The sequence below is a fragment of the Nesoenas mayeri genome (genome assembly GCF_963082525.1).
Source record: "Nesoenas mayeri genome assembly, chromosome: 1".
NCBI classification, from domain to species: Eukaryota; Metazoa; Chordata; class Aves; order Columbiformes; family Columbidae; genus Nesoenas; species Nesoenas mayeri.
Window position 1 is genome coordinate 37,933,890 of NC_137541.1, and position 14,097 is coordinate 37,947,986.

Below are 14,097 nucleotides of genomic sequence, written 5' to 3' on the forward strand. Positions count from 1 at the left end.
TCCCATTAGTTTGGAGGGTGAGCAGAGGGAGCTCATGTCTGGAGACGTTCACTCTCAGTCACCTGGGACTAACTGCTTCAAACCTGTATGCACATTCAGTTTTTCCATTTGTGAGCTGCAAAAATATTTATGTTCCCACTCCATAAGAGGGACTGAGCCTGGCTTCCTTGATATTGGAAGAACATGTAGAGATATTAGCAAAAACGTTACACTAAGAGTGCATACTATTACCATTATTACTATAATGGATTTCACTTTGCATCTTGAGTACATGATTGCAGTACTCTGAGAGGGGGGAAATAGAACAAGAACAAAAAGAAATACAAAAGAACGATCTGTCATTCTCACCTGTTCTTCCCTTTGAAACTGTTCTCATTCACTGGCTTTCTTTGATTATAAATAAAGGTATTTAATATCTCTCAAATCAAAGGAATGAGTTATCTTTCAGTCCCTGAAACTTCCTTATTTTCTTAATGAGAGAAGCAGTAAAAAAAGAACAAGTGCTGTTATTCCTCAGGCTCTAGCATAGGACTGGTCCTATAGGTAGGTACAGGAGGGCCAGAAACAGTTAACCCAGTATGAGGACAAAGAGCCCTAATTCACACAGACCATCACCATGTTGTTGTTGTTCTTCCTGTAAGCAACCACTATGACACAAAGTGCCAAATAAAACCTGTGCAGAATCATGCAGAGGTGGAGCTGGAGCCACTATGAAGCTTCAGGGTGGCAACCCAAGAAGATCACTTAGCAGCAGACAGCTTTGGTGCTCAGAGTCTGGCTCCAAGAAGACAACCAAGGGAATCATCTGAGCCATCAGCTCAAGGTTGCACAGTCCACCTACATGGCTTCAAGCCTGAAAATGTTCAAGAAGTGACTGGACAACACCCTCAGATGAAGAGTGTGAATTTTAGCATTGTCCTATACAGGGACATGAGTTGGACTCAATGATCCTTGTGGGTCCCTTCCAACTCAGGACATTCTAGGACTCTATGATTTAGAGAAGCCTGCCTCCCAGGCATAAAAAGATAACAGTGTTGTCAAAGTTGTGCTAGAGGGACATATCTGTAAAGATAGTTGGATTTTACAGGTCAATTAATCCATTTTTTCTGGAGGCAGAGGTGTAGATGGAAAGTGCTGGTGGAGTATGAGTGAATGTGAGAAACAAGATCCTTAGAGAAGCAATTTTTTGCACATGACAGCTTACAAGGTGAGGAGGGCTTCTGAATAGGAGTGTTTATATGGACCCAGTTGATCCCAGATATAGTGGTCAGACCCAGACTTGTAATAGCCAACTCTTAATGGAGATCAAAAGAGTATAGCTGGTCAACAGGAAGCACCATGTCTGCTGCGGGGGCTCTGGCTTGTCAGTCTCTGTTTCATGTGGTTTTCATGCATCTCTTGTTGTTCCTATGCCATTTGTTTTGTCTTTGTTTTCAGCTGTATCTGATAAGCCTTCATTGTGCTTTTGATTAGAGATTTTTCTGTGAAGACTTATGTAGCTCTCCTCCCCAGTCCTCTTCCGTCTTCTGCCAACTACTTCTTCTCTGCTCTCCTTAGTTGTTCATATTCTCATCGCAGGTAAAAATCTTCCAGGGACAATTGTCAGCCCTGGTAAAGAGGGTCAGAATGCATGATAGAAGAGGACAAGTAAGAGCATATCTTGAGGAGCCAAGTAACAGCAGTGGGGACACAGCTATGACCCCAAAGGGATGATTTCCCTCTCTTTCTTTTGGAAGCACAGGGATGGTGTCAGCCTGAGGAGAGCTTTGGGGACCTTCTGAATGAACACCTTCACACCAGCATCATTCAACAGGAGCGATGTGCATTGGCTCCCTCCCAGGTGTGCAGTTACCTGTCTGGACACAGGGCCCAGGAGCAGTTAAAGGAAATGGGATGCTGAGCAGAGACTGAAAGTCCTGATGGTACATACGCTCACTCCTCCCTGAAAGGCTGACACAGCACTCAGTGTCCCTGTCAGGTGAGTGTGTGACTTCTCCTTCCCCACCAGCAGGGTCATAGGCTACTCGGATGGATGTGGTGAGAGTTGCTTTCCTTCTATCAGGGCATGAGAGTCTATAATAATACCCTTGGTATCCACTGAGGGTAAAGAAATTTATTGTACACTTTGGGTCTTCTTTCCCTCCATGTTCTACCCTGAAGTTTTTTTGAATAATGGGGTGTTTTTTTAATCTTTAATTTTGATTCTTAGTGATTTTTCAAAGATGGTGAAAATTTTAAAAAGTTTAAACAGTGGAATGAAAATGAAAGGGTACTTGCATGTCTGGTGAGGAAATCTGGACCTGTTGAGTCAGTGGTAAAAGGAAAGGAGGGGGACTAGAAATGCAGTCTTTTCTCAAAAATGTTTCATGATAACTTAATTAAAAATGATTCACAGCTAATGCAGCAAATAAGAGGTGACTTGGACATTTTTCACAGCAAAGCAACGCTTTTCCATTTTGCAGAGATCTCAGTAAATAGTATTAACCCATTTTACACCCTGGGATGCTTAGAAATTACAGTCATACACAAATTCTGTGACAGGACCAGAAATATGTCATACTAGCACTTTCTCAAATGTATGCCTTCTCCAGCTGTATTCTCCCAAGTTCTTACTCGTAACTGATGATCATTGCTTATTTTTCCAGTCATTGAAACACCCCTGGAGAGCCCTTCGCTGAGTTTAGATGCCCAGGGGGTGCAGGTAATGCAGGGTCAGTAATACTTGTGGCTGCTCCTCTACTTGCTGTTCAGAATATGGTTTGGTAACTGCAGTTTACTGACTCCTGAACACTAACTTTTCAGCATGGCTTGAAGGGAAGGGCACCAAGCAGGAGAAATGAATGTAGGAGGCAGGGAGGGAAGGTGAGGGGGTGGAATGAGCCTGCTTTACTGAATAATGAGGGGAGTGAAAATGAAGGGGGAACGAGAAAGAAAAGCTGGTTTAAATATTTAATCTCTGTTGCATTTGCTTTTGAAGAGGAGACAAAAGCCTTGGAACATCTTTTGTCTTGAACTAATTCTGACCAGAGCTGAGTGGCATGATTGTCACTTCTGTCATTTGCCTTAAGGTGGAGAGAAACAGACTGGTCCTGCTGCATCAGCCCCCCACACCAGCCTCTGTCTCCAGCCACAACTGGTACATGGAGCAGCAGAAGGTACAAGTTACTCACGATGGTGACACTTCTGCCCCATGAGCCCACACTGCCCCAGATCCTGGTGTAGGGGCAGTCAGTGTGTGTGCTGCCTGGGAGCTGCACCTTCTTCAGAGAAGAAGACGCTGCTCTGAGGGGTCTGAGGAGCAGTTACATTGCTTGTGTGTCCCACTACTGAGCAAGTCACTTCACTTTATGTCTTCAACACCATTTGGAGCCAGGTGGTCAGAGCAACACATGGCAGTGGTATTTTCCCCTTGTCTCTAGCCATTCTTCTGTCCTTGTTTTTACCCAGCCTCTCCCTGCAACATTTCCCTTGACTTGTCCTCTCAAATCCTCCCTCTCTGCTTACCCACAGTCTAGGTAGAGCCAAAATCATCACAGCTGTCTTGTCCACCCGCCACAGCTGAGACAGTCCCGTGGATAAGCTGGCAGACCAAGGACATTTGTTTTCAGCTAATCCTATATAAACCATGATGTTCAGTTGATGATGCTTCTCTTGTCTCTCACATTGGACACCCAGACTCAAGGACTGCACCACAAGCCATGGCCAGTGTCACCCAGCAAGGCAGGCACAGCCCCTCGTAATGGTGGTTCTCTGCAGTCACAGCCCATCATTCTCTGAGACAGCCTTAACCAGATAAAAACCTCATTTAGGCTTTCTTTCTGGACTGAAAGAGTAGGAGAGAGAAATGCCTCCAGAGAGTAATTCATTGCAAGCCTGGCTTTTAAATTGGTAAATATCTGTAAGCTCTAAGAAAGGCTAATGGTCTCTGACTAACCAGAGGAAACTGCTGAGACTGGGAACCTTTTATCTTGTTTTGGCAGTGGCTTCGTCTCTCTGATCCACTATTGCCTTCATAACCCTAAAAGCAGAAGCGCTGCCATCTCTGTTTCTCAGATGGGGGCAGATATAACTTCTGCCCCAGAACCTCACGATGTCTTTGGAAAAGCAGGGATTTCTTGAGCTCTGGTCTCCTGAGCCCTGAGGGAAGGCAAGAAAGCCTAGCTTCTTGTCAGCTCTTGAACTGGGAGCACATCAGAAAAAAATGATGCAAAAAACCCCAACCTAAAAATCCACAGCAACGTCTCTTGAGCCTCTGAAGGCTCATAGTTAGCAATTATCTTTCAAAGGCTTGCTTCAAAAGTAATTTATTCTGTTTCATAAGTGTTCAAATAAAGCCAAGGTGCCTAGTCAAGTATGTTCCTATTTTACTTTGATGTAATTTGGGGAACTCAACTGGCTACTTTAAATGCTGGAGAAGACAGCTGAGTGGGAGTTTGGGCTTGGTGAAGCCAGCCAGGCAGGAGTTTTGCATTTGTTTTACAAAAGAGCTTGAGTAGGCTGAGATTCCAGGCTGATGAGATGGCCTCCACGATGACTACACTTCTCTCTTTTTTGGCAGGGAACCCATACACTCAACACGTGAGCTATAGGGATGAAAGAGGAGTTTGTCCTCGATAGCATTACAGGACTTGACTTCGTTGATTTTTGTAGCAATTCCTCCCATGGCCATGAGAGCAGGATACTGATCGCTCTGATTGGATATAAGCTACACAGATAGTTGACCAGACACCAAAGATGTTAGGTTTTGGTCCAGGTTTGATCTCAATCAATGACTTAGGAACGGAAAACATCATATCTTCTTTCAAAAATTTGTCTCAGCCATAAAAATACTCCCCTACTTCTTGTCAAAGAGAAAAAGCTCAGGAGCTGACAACGGAGTCCTGGTGTTGTGATCTAAGAAGAGCTGAGTTTGTCATGGTCCATTACCAGTTCACTACCCCTTGGAAGAAGCCAGTGGTGTTCTAACAGTGCTGTGCCAAGCCATGCTGTTCCTTCCCAAATCTAAAGTTATCTGCATTTGGAGGAAGCCAGGAGCTGCTGCTTCCCAAATGTGATCAGTGGTGTTTTGCCTTTGTGTTAGCCTGGGAGCCCCAAAACCAGCTCCTGCTCAGGGCTGACCTTACTGGGAGCTGCTGCTTCTCACAGATGGCTACAGCAGGACCCATCTCATAGCCTGTGTTGTGTCCGTCAAAGTCCATTGGCACAGAGGGACGTACAGACGTGTCAGACCATGTGGCTGCAGTATCCATGGCACCCTCCTCAAAGGCTGCTGGTGGCTGCTGGTGGAGGGAAGCGTTACTCTGAAGGTGGCAACAGAAACCTCCATCTGCTTGGAGGAGAAGGAGGAGAAAAAGCAAAGCATCTAAGGAGTTCCTCAAAAGCTACTGGAACTGTTGTGGGGGGTCTGGAGACGAAACAGACAACATAGTTGGAGGAATCTTTGTGTTCAATGAAGAGTAAATTCGCTACAAAGAAAAAGAGAGAGAATTGTGGAAAACCAGAAACTATATTTGGATTTGGGAGCTCGTGCTTCCCTTCCATTTTCTTGTTGTCAAAATATCTTGAAGATCTCAAAGTATTTTCTCTCCTTTTGTTTTGTTTTGGTTTTGTTTTCCTCTGATTAGGAGTTTTAAGTGGAAAATGCTGAAATATTTCATTTCAGATCTTTAAAAATCAATCTTTTTGACATCTTTTAAACAGACTTGTAGATCTAAACTATGGCTTCATCTCAAAAAGAAGGAAAAATTACAGTCAACAAACAGTGAAGTAAACTGCAAACATAATTTTTCACTTGGGGTTTAACAAACTCCTTAATTTTCATCCTAATTTTTCTTTTTTTCTCTTCTTTTTCTGACCCTCGTCCCTCCACACTTTCCATTTTTTTGCTTTTTTTTTTAAACATTTTTATTACTCGTCTGTAGTTAAGTTTTTAATTTATTTAAATATGAATGAAAGAACAGCAGTTACACGTTATTCTTATTTCTTAATCAAACCAACCAGCAATCATAATGTCTTTGAGGTTGAGGAAACAGGAGAATAGATTCCATACGGCAAAAGAATTAGAGGAATTATGGACAGAAAGCCCCTACTTGGGAAATGAGTCAGTCCATTTCTGGCTAGCAGAAAAGATCAGCACAGAGTACACAGCCTTTAGAAACAGCTTATGAATTTACAGCTTGCAAAGTAAGTGAAGTCTCTGTCTACATCTCTCATACGTACGCTAACTCATTTCCCACACAGGCATACATACAGGTCTCTGTTGGAAAGACAGGAATGTACAGTCTGCAATGCGTGTGAACTTTCTGTTTAGGGGAAAAAAAGATTTTTTTCAATAGGCACAAAATCCCACCCCCTCAGCACCCCTCCTTCCCCTGTGTCTGACACTGACTTCAAGGGAGGAGTTGAGCCAATTATCTGTGAGTCCTACAGAAGGAAAATCTGCAATTTGCCAGTAGTTGTGAGAGCGAGAGGGAGAAAAGCAGGGAGGGAAGGAGAAAGATTTAATTGGCGAATGTAAAGAAAAGCCCCTTCTGTCCTAGAAAGAGAATATTTTAAAGCAAATCTCTGACCAGAAGAAAAGAAGCTCGTGGAGGGGGGTTGTGCTGGGCAAGACCTGGGGAAGCGTATGTTCACCATAGACAACTTCCATGCTCCCACTGATTTTTCCCCACCGGATCTGAGGTGGTATAGAGGTAGGGTCAGCCACTGGATGCACCCAGGACCCTGCACAACCAGGTGTCACTCCAGAGACCCTTCATCCCCTGCAGAGCCTACAAAGCACAACTTGAAAGAAAAGCCAGTGAGAGTGGGAGAGACTCTGCCTCTCCTTCTCTCAAACTGAGGCTGTAAGGAGGAGCTCATCTCACTATAGGAAAAAGCTGTCACTGCTTCTGAGACCCTTCTTCATCCCATGTTGGTCTCCTGATCCAGTACTTACCATCCATGGGGGATTGCCCTCTGGAGCCCTGCGATCCTTCCCAGTCCTGCTAAGTTTCTGGGAAATACTGGTGAAGAACTGAGCTCAGAGCAAGCAACGCGGGGTCCACACAACGACAGCCTTTTACAGCAGCAGGCGCCTCTGATCAAAATTGTCAGCTTCATCAGACTGCATCAAGACCCAGGACTACTCCTCCAAGGAGAGGTAAGAAAGTGATGGAGTTTGGGATGGAAGTGGGAAATAACAGCCCATGGGAGTGATTGTGGGGTGTATGAAAATTATGGAGATACTAGCAGTGATTAACAAGTGGCAGGTCTGCTGTGCATGGAACAGTTTAAATCTATCTGCCTGTGTCCTTTTTAGCTGGATGCAGTGAATTACACTGGGATGCAAACAAAGACACAAACAGTAGCTGAAGACTGTGGAGTGCAAGAGAGGTAGTTCAAAAGTCTGTTCATGGATAGGGAGTGGTAGGGAGCATATGCCCTGATGGGAGGATGGAAACTAAGGTGTAAAAGCTCTAGGCAGTTAGAATGGAGAATGTCTTCCCTAGGTATCTCTCTCCAGATGCTCAGGACCAAATTTGTCACTAACTTGCTGGATTCAGACAAGTGGTCTTCAGAGCATGCAAAAACAGGTGCATTGTCATTCGCTCTGATGTCTGCCTACGAAACAAACAGTGGTGGTTAGCATGTAGAAAATTACACAGGGACTCAAAAGAAACGTGTTTAATGTTGATTTTGGACACCTATTTCAGCTCTCTCTGGGCAGATGAGGCTTTCCATTTATGAAGTGGAGGTAACACTCATTGCTCACATTTCTATGACATTTTTAAATCCCTGTGCTGTACAAATCTAAGAATACTAATGTAAAGTTTATAGCATCAAGCCAGTGCACATAGCAGAAGGTACCACTGGGAATTAATCTACGCTTAAGCATTTAATAAACTGGAAGGAAAAGATGTAGATTAAAGCCAGCTGGAGGCTGTTTGTCTCCTCATTCCCTTCTGATTGATTTTGCTTTATTTAGTACACGAACATGTGGTCTCTTTCTGTTTCCTTTCTTCTGGCTCTAATCTTTTTTCAATGTATGAGTTCTTGTGCTCCCCGCACCCTGCCCCTGGGTGCGAAGGCTGAAGTTTCCTTCCTTTCTGAGGAGGGAATAGAACAGATTGTATTGAACTGGAGAAAAACTGCAGTGGGGGGATAGGAAGAGAGAGCACAAAACATAAATATAAGCTCCCAGTTCAACGGCACGCTCTGAGTCAGATTTGCAGCAAAGGTGATGAGATGAGTAGCAACCTCATGAATCAAAGTGCTGAAAAGCATCTTTTGACTTTGTGTGAAATTAAATGCAGTCAGGAAAGCACAAGAGTCCTCTTGACTGAACGCTTTGGTTGGTAGAACAAGGACATTATAAAGTGACTATTTAATACATTAAAATCTCCATGTCTCCACATCCCTTCTTGCCTTTAAGCACATCTACATCCTTGGGGAAAAGCATCCTGAAATGAGCACGTCTGCACAGAGGATTTTGCCTTTGAGGATTTTGCCTTTGGTGGGGGTGGGGGGCAGTGTCATTTAATGACCAGAAATGCAAGGGTGAGGAAAGGTGAGAAGGAGAAAGAGTTTGAAAGGTAGGAATACTGGAGTCTACTCATTATTCCTATTTGTTTGACCTTGGATGATCACTCAGCTTCCCTGTGCCTTATTCTCCCCATCTGTGGGCAGCTGTGGTGACAATTCCTTCTCCAAGCTGTTCAGTGTATAGTGACATTAACTAAGGTTCAAAGCCAACAAATTAATTTCAAGGTGGAGGACAGAAGTGCCTCTTGAGCTAAAGATGCAAAAAATAACCCTCCAAGCAACTGCAGTGACACAGACCACCTCCTTTGCTGTGTGGTGGGAGTTTCTCTTAGCACCAGCAGCTCAGCGGTTACCTGTCAGTCAGCAGTATAACTTGTAGGATTTTGGCTTGTAAAGATTCTGTCCAGGATCTGGTCTCCCAGCATGCACATTCTGTACAGGACATATAAGGCATTTGCTTAAAAAGCATGACTGTGCTCATTCCCAGATGCAGCTGCACCAAGTTGTGCAAAACCAGTCTTCAGCAGGTGAGAATCACCACCGTCCACTTGCCCTCATTCAGCTACACTGGTACGCCCCAGTCCAAAGAGCTGGCTAATTTCTAAATACTGAACCTGGGCTGTAGAGAAGTTCACAGTTTTTCTCACAAAATCTATCTCCCTGCCTAACCATCAGCTAAAAAAAAAAGGAAAAAAAGCCCAAGAGGGTGAAAGGAAGCTTCACAAAGCAGATCTGTCGCCATTTGTCTGCCCATGAATGCAAGACAGTATTGACTGGCTATGTAGGAGAGGGCTGACCCAGTGTACATGGCAGTGTTGTTTCAGAGACTTCATTTGGTGTTTCTGCACTGTTGGAGATGGGTCCTGTTCTAAATAAAACACAGAGTCCAGTCCAAATATCAGGTGTGGTCCTTGCTGTCATTCTCACCACAGTAATCTCAGCCATACCATAACGCCGCATGTGTGTATCTATCCAAAGTTACGTTCTGACATTACTGTCTGGCTCTAATATTAGGCTGTCTTGCCCACTGAATGTAATTCAGAGTGTAAGCTACTCTGAGGAAAGCATTGCATTTTCTTCTGTGCGTCAGATAGGGCTAAATGTGCTGTTGGTGTGCAGCAAATTACAGCAATAATAATAAATAGTAGTGTTTTGCTGTTGCCTTGGGCTGTAGCACAGCGCTTGTAATGATGATGGATCAGGATTCCAGAGACTTCTTTATTTAGCAGTGACCGAATCTTCACTGCTGCTTTGGTGCTTAGCACATGTTAAACAAAGTAAGAGATTTTAAGCTTTTGACTGAGATAAGTGTCAGCTACATAAACTCATGGGAGATAAAATTCACTCGCAAAGACAGGAATCCAGATCTGGATCCAGAAATGAACTTTGAGTGTACATAAAGTACCCACATTGTACCATTAAATAAACAACACCTAAGTTAAATAAACAGCACAGTGGGAACTTGATTATTCTTTAATGAGATCCTAGTAACCAAAATAAACTCTGTCAAAAATGCACCTTCTTCGCTTTAACAGTTAGCTTTCCCCACACAGTGGTTATATTTTTCCTTACAGCACACAATTATTTGAACTGGTACATGAAAAATGTCTCTTTTTTTTTTTCCAATCAAAGTTTTGTGTATCTTAGTCCTATGTTAACATGTCAAAAAGGTCTCGAGACTCATTTTAGCTACCAGGGGTTGCAAATCTCGTCTAATAGCTATTTAAGATGGCTGTCCTTCATCTTTTCTCCCGCTTGTACTTAGCACCAGTGCAGACTGTGACAGCCACAACAGCTGTGTATGCATAAAGACTGAAACTCCTATGAAATCTACTCTTCTGCAGCAACATCCATTGCCAGCCATCCTACTGCAATGCTGACAGTTTGTTGATAGGTAGTTCCCAGACTACCAGTCCAAACAGCACGATTAGAATCTGGTTTGTAAAAGTTCACTTAAGCCACAGATCTTAGAATTTGTCATTGGCCAGTGCCATTTTGTGGCTCAGACCTCCCTGCATCAGCAGTAGAGGTTGTATGGCACCAACCATTTAAAGTTGCTGACATGTCTAGCTTCCATTGATGTCAAGCATAATTCTTGTTTCTGTCTGACTTCTGGTTGATCTCAAAATGAGTACTGTGCGCATTTCCTACTTAGGCAACCAAATGAGGCAGTCTAGGTCCTAATGGCAGCTGCAATTGATGTAGTATATTGGGAAATCTGACCTCTTTGTTTATGTACCTAAATGAGAACGAAGCTCTACTGAAAAATCTGTAATGTCTAAGTGACGCAGATGGTGGGAAGGAACCTGCTGTCTAAGTTGAAGCATAGCTGATAAAATTAGTGCTTAATGTTTAAAGGAAATAGCAAATCACAGTTCAAAACCATGCTATTTTCAGTGTAAATGCCTTCATTTTTATGTGACTTACAAAAAGAAAAAGAGAAAGAAAGAAAAAGAGAAAGAAAAAGAGAGAGAAAGAGAGAAAGAGAGAGAGAAAGAGAGGAAGAGAGAGAGAGAAAGAAAGAAAGAAAGAGAGAGAGAAAGAAAGAGAGAGAGAAAGGAAGAAAGACATAGCCACTGGAAATGGGAATGAAAAAATTAAGTATTTCCAGTGAAAAGATTTCTGTACAAACCATTGATCAACTAACCTGGACTGTTGTCCAGAGCACTGTTTGACAAGCTTGTTGTAAGGAGCTGCCCTATTCCACCCACCATATAGTTTCTAGTCTTTCTTCCAACACTGCCATTTTGTCTTTCAGGACCAAGCAATGATGAAGACCATGTCTGGTGGAAACTGCACCCTGAATGTGCCAGCCAAGAACTCGTACCGCATGGTAGTGCTGGGAGCCTCCAGGGTGGGGAAAAGCTCCATTGTCTCACGATTTCTCAATGGACGCTTTGAGGACCAGTATACTCCCACCATTGAGGATTTTCACCGCAAAGTCTACAACATCCGGGGAGACATGTATCAGCTGGACATTCTGGACACCTCTGGGAATCACCCTTTCCCTGCTATGAGGAGGCTTTCCATCCTGACAGGTGAGAAAGTGGGGGAAGTCTGCAGATGGAGAACAGTGGGTAAAAGATTATAATGAAAGACAGTAGCTTGAAAACTGGAGATGACTTTGACTTTCTTAGAAGGCAGCTAAAAGGACTGCTTGATTCTGTTGCAAGATGCACTTTTCTGGAGAGATATTTCCTGAACAGGATGCACCATTTATGACGGGGAGTGCATTAGCCACAGAGGAGAAATCCGCTGGGTACAAGCCCCAAACTGAGATTTCCCCCTAGTTTATTTCCCTTCTCAGCTACTTTCCCCTCTTGCTCCGTATTTTTATTGCAGTGACAAATGAATGGCTAAATAAAGTCTCATGGGCATAAAGAGCAGCAAGCGACAAAATAAGCATGTCATTACAAGACACAAGCAGTGAAAAACAAATGTAAAATGCACAGGGAGGGAATGCAAATGAAGAAAATGTCAGATTTTTTGTTCCTAAAAGTTCCAGCATGATTATCTTGATTTGATATTCCAGTAAAAGGATAGGTCTACTTTTACTCTTTCTCCTTAGCCTATGGCTAATCAAATTAATGAAAGAGGAAAAAGGGAAAATGGTGGAAGCATTTTGTATGTTCTCATTGTCAAGCAGATTCTGTTGTGAGCTAACATGTATTCTCTAACTGTGAGAGTGACAGTGGTGACATATTCAGCTATAAGTCACAAGAAACCTACTTGCTGAATTTGCTACCTACCCTCTTATCTAACCAGTGAAACGTGATGTTCACATCTGACTAGGCTAGCATCCACATTCAGCAAGGTCCTAGGGCCAATTTCTGGGATGTGGATGTGAGCTTTTGTTCCTGAAAGCTCTCTAAGCATGTTCCACATGAATGTCATTCAACAGGCGATTTGCGTTACTTTATATTTGCAAAAGAAATAGTAAGTCTGGAAATGTCAAAAGGAAATGCCAGGGGATCTGTGTCGTTTATGTATTTCTTTTTTTTCCATGGTCCATTTCTCTTGAGCAAATGAAATGACAACAGAGCACTGCACATTGGGAAACCTCTCATTCCAGGCTTAAGTCTTCGGGACTGACTAGCTGTAAATCTTCAGTTCAGGTGCTGCTTTGTGTATTGTGTAATCAAAAGGCTAAGGCTGAGTGGCTGCTAGCTCTGCACTCTTCCTGGTGTCAGAACAAGCAGTGTTTTACACATAGATACAAATGAAAGGAAGGAAAAAGAAAAGCAGCAGAGCTGAGACAGAAACATTTTTACAAAAGAGAGTAAAATGAGCAATAACTTGGAAGTCCAGTGCAACCTGGGAACACATGATCAGATATAGCTGAAGTAACATTATAGCCAAAAGACTTTTCCGTTGCAGTACAGAAAGGTGTGGGGAGCTGAATTAGAAGAGTTGAAACTAAAGTATAGATGAGTGAACAGATTCAAACAGATTCCAAACAAAAATTTGGGGAGGAGATGGCAAATAAGCCTATTGCTTTTTTTTTTTTTTTAATTAGCTCCTCTGGCATAGGCTGCGGCCAACGAGCCTTTAATTCTTTTTTAATTGCAGGGGATGTTTTCATCCTAGTATTCAGCTTGGACAACAGAGAATCTTTTGATGAGGTCAAGAGGCTCCAGAAACAAATCCTTGAGGTCAAATCCTGCCTGAAGAACAAAACTAAGGAATCAGCTGACCTCCCCATGGTGATCTGTGGCAACAAAAATGACCACAGTGAAGTCTTCCGCAAGGTACGCTCAGATGAAGGTGAGGACCTCGTCTCCAGTGATGAAAACTGTGCTTACTTTGAAGTTTCAGCCAAGAAGAACACCAACGTGGATGAGATGTTCTATGTCCTCTTCAGCATGGCCAAACTACCTCATGAGATGAGCCCTGCCCTCCACAGGAAAATCTCCATCCAGTATGGTGACACCTTCCAACAGAAATCCTTCCGGATGCGCCGAGTCAAGGACATGGATGCCTACGGCATGATCTCTCCCTTTGCTCGCCGGCCAAGCGTCAACAGTGACCTGAAGTATATAAAATCAAAAGTTCTCAGGGAAGGTCAGTCAAGGGAGAGGGAGAAATGCACGATCCAGTGAAGGAGGCTTGCATTTCTGTCTAAAGTCATCATCCATATGCAGTGCCTTAGAGAAAAACGGTCTGTGAAAGCACAGAATGGGCTCACGGGGTCCATCAAGAAAACCCAACATGGAGAAAGGATAACTCTTCCTGTGGATTCTGCTGAGTCACGAATGTAAATAACATTGTCCTGCATATGACTGGGAAAAATCATAATGCCTGAGATACAAGTACATTTCTCTGTCTTTGTAATGTAGTTCCTCTTCATTTCTCTTTTTGTTTAAAGAATACGGACCTGAGAAGTGAAGACATTTCAACCCTGTCTTTACAAAGAAAGTAGGTGAAAAATGCACAGAAGGCATTATCAGTCATCCAGCATGCAACTTTTGCTAAGACAGAGAAGGTTATGTGTGTGTGCGTGTGTGTACCTCTGCGTGTCTGTGTGCATGCATGTGTGGAGCACTCCTTTAAAAAAAATGAGACTTACATTTCCAA

At 43.2% G+C, this 14,097-nt stretch overlaps 1 protein-coding gene across 1 annotated transcript; it reads left to right on the top strand.

The window, feature by feature from the left end:
• Positions 1-11,290: 11,290 nt before the first annotated feature.
• On the top strand, positions 11,291-13,622 carry RASD2 (RASD family member 2; the record flags this gene model as incomplete). Its single annotated transcript, XM_080363641.1, has 2 exons — positions 11,291-11,561; positions 13,093-13,622. The coding sequence occupies 2 exons, from the start codon at positions 11,291-11,293 to the stop codon at positions 13,620-13,622; spliced, it is 801 nt and encodes a 266-aa protein (XP_080219767.1).
• Between the last annotated feature and the right edge of the window lie 475 nt (positions 13,623-14,097).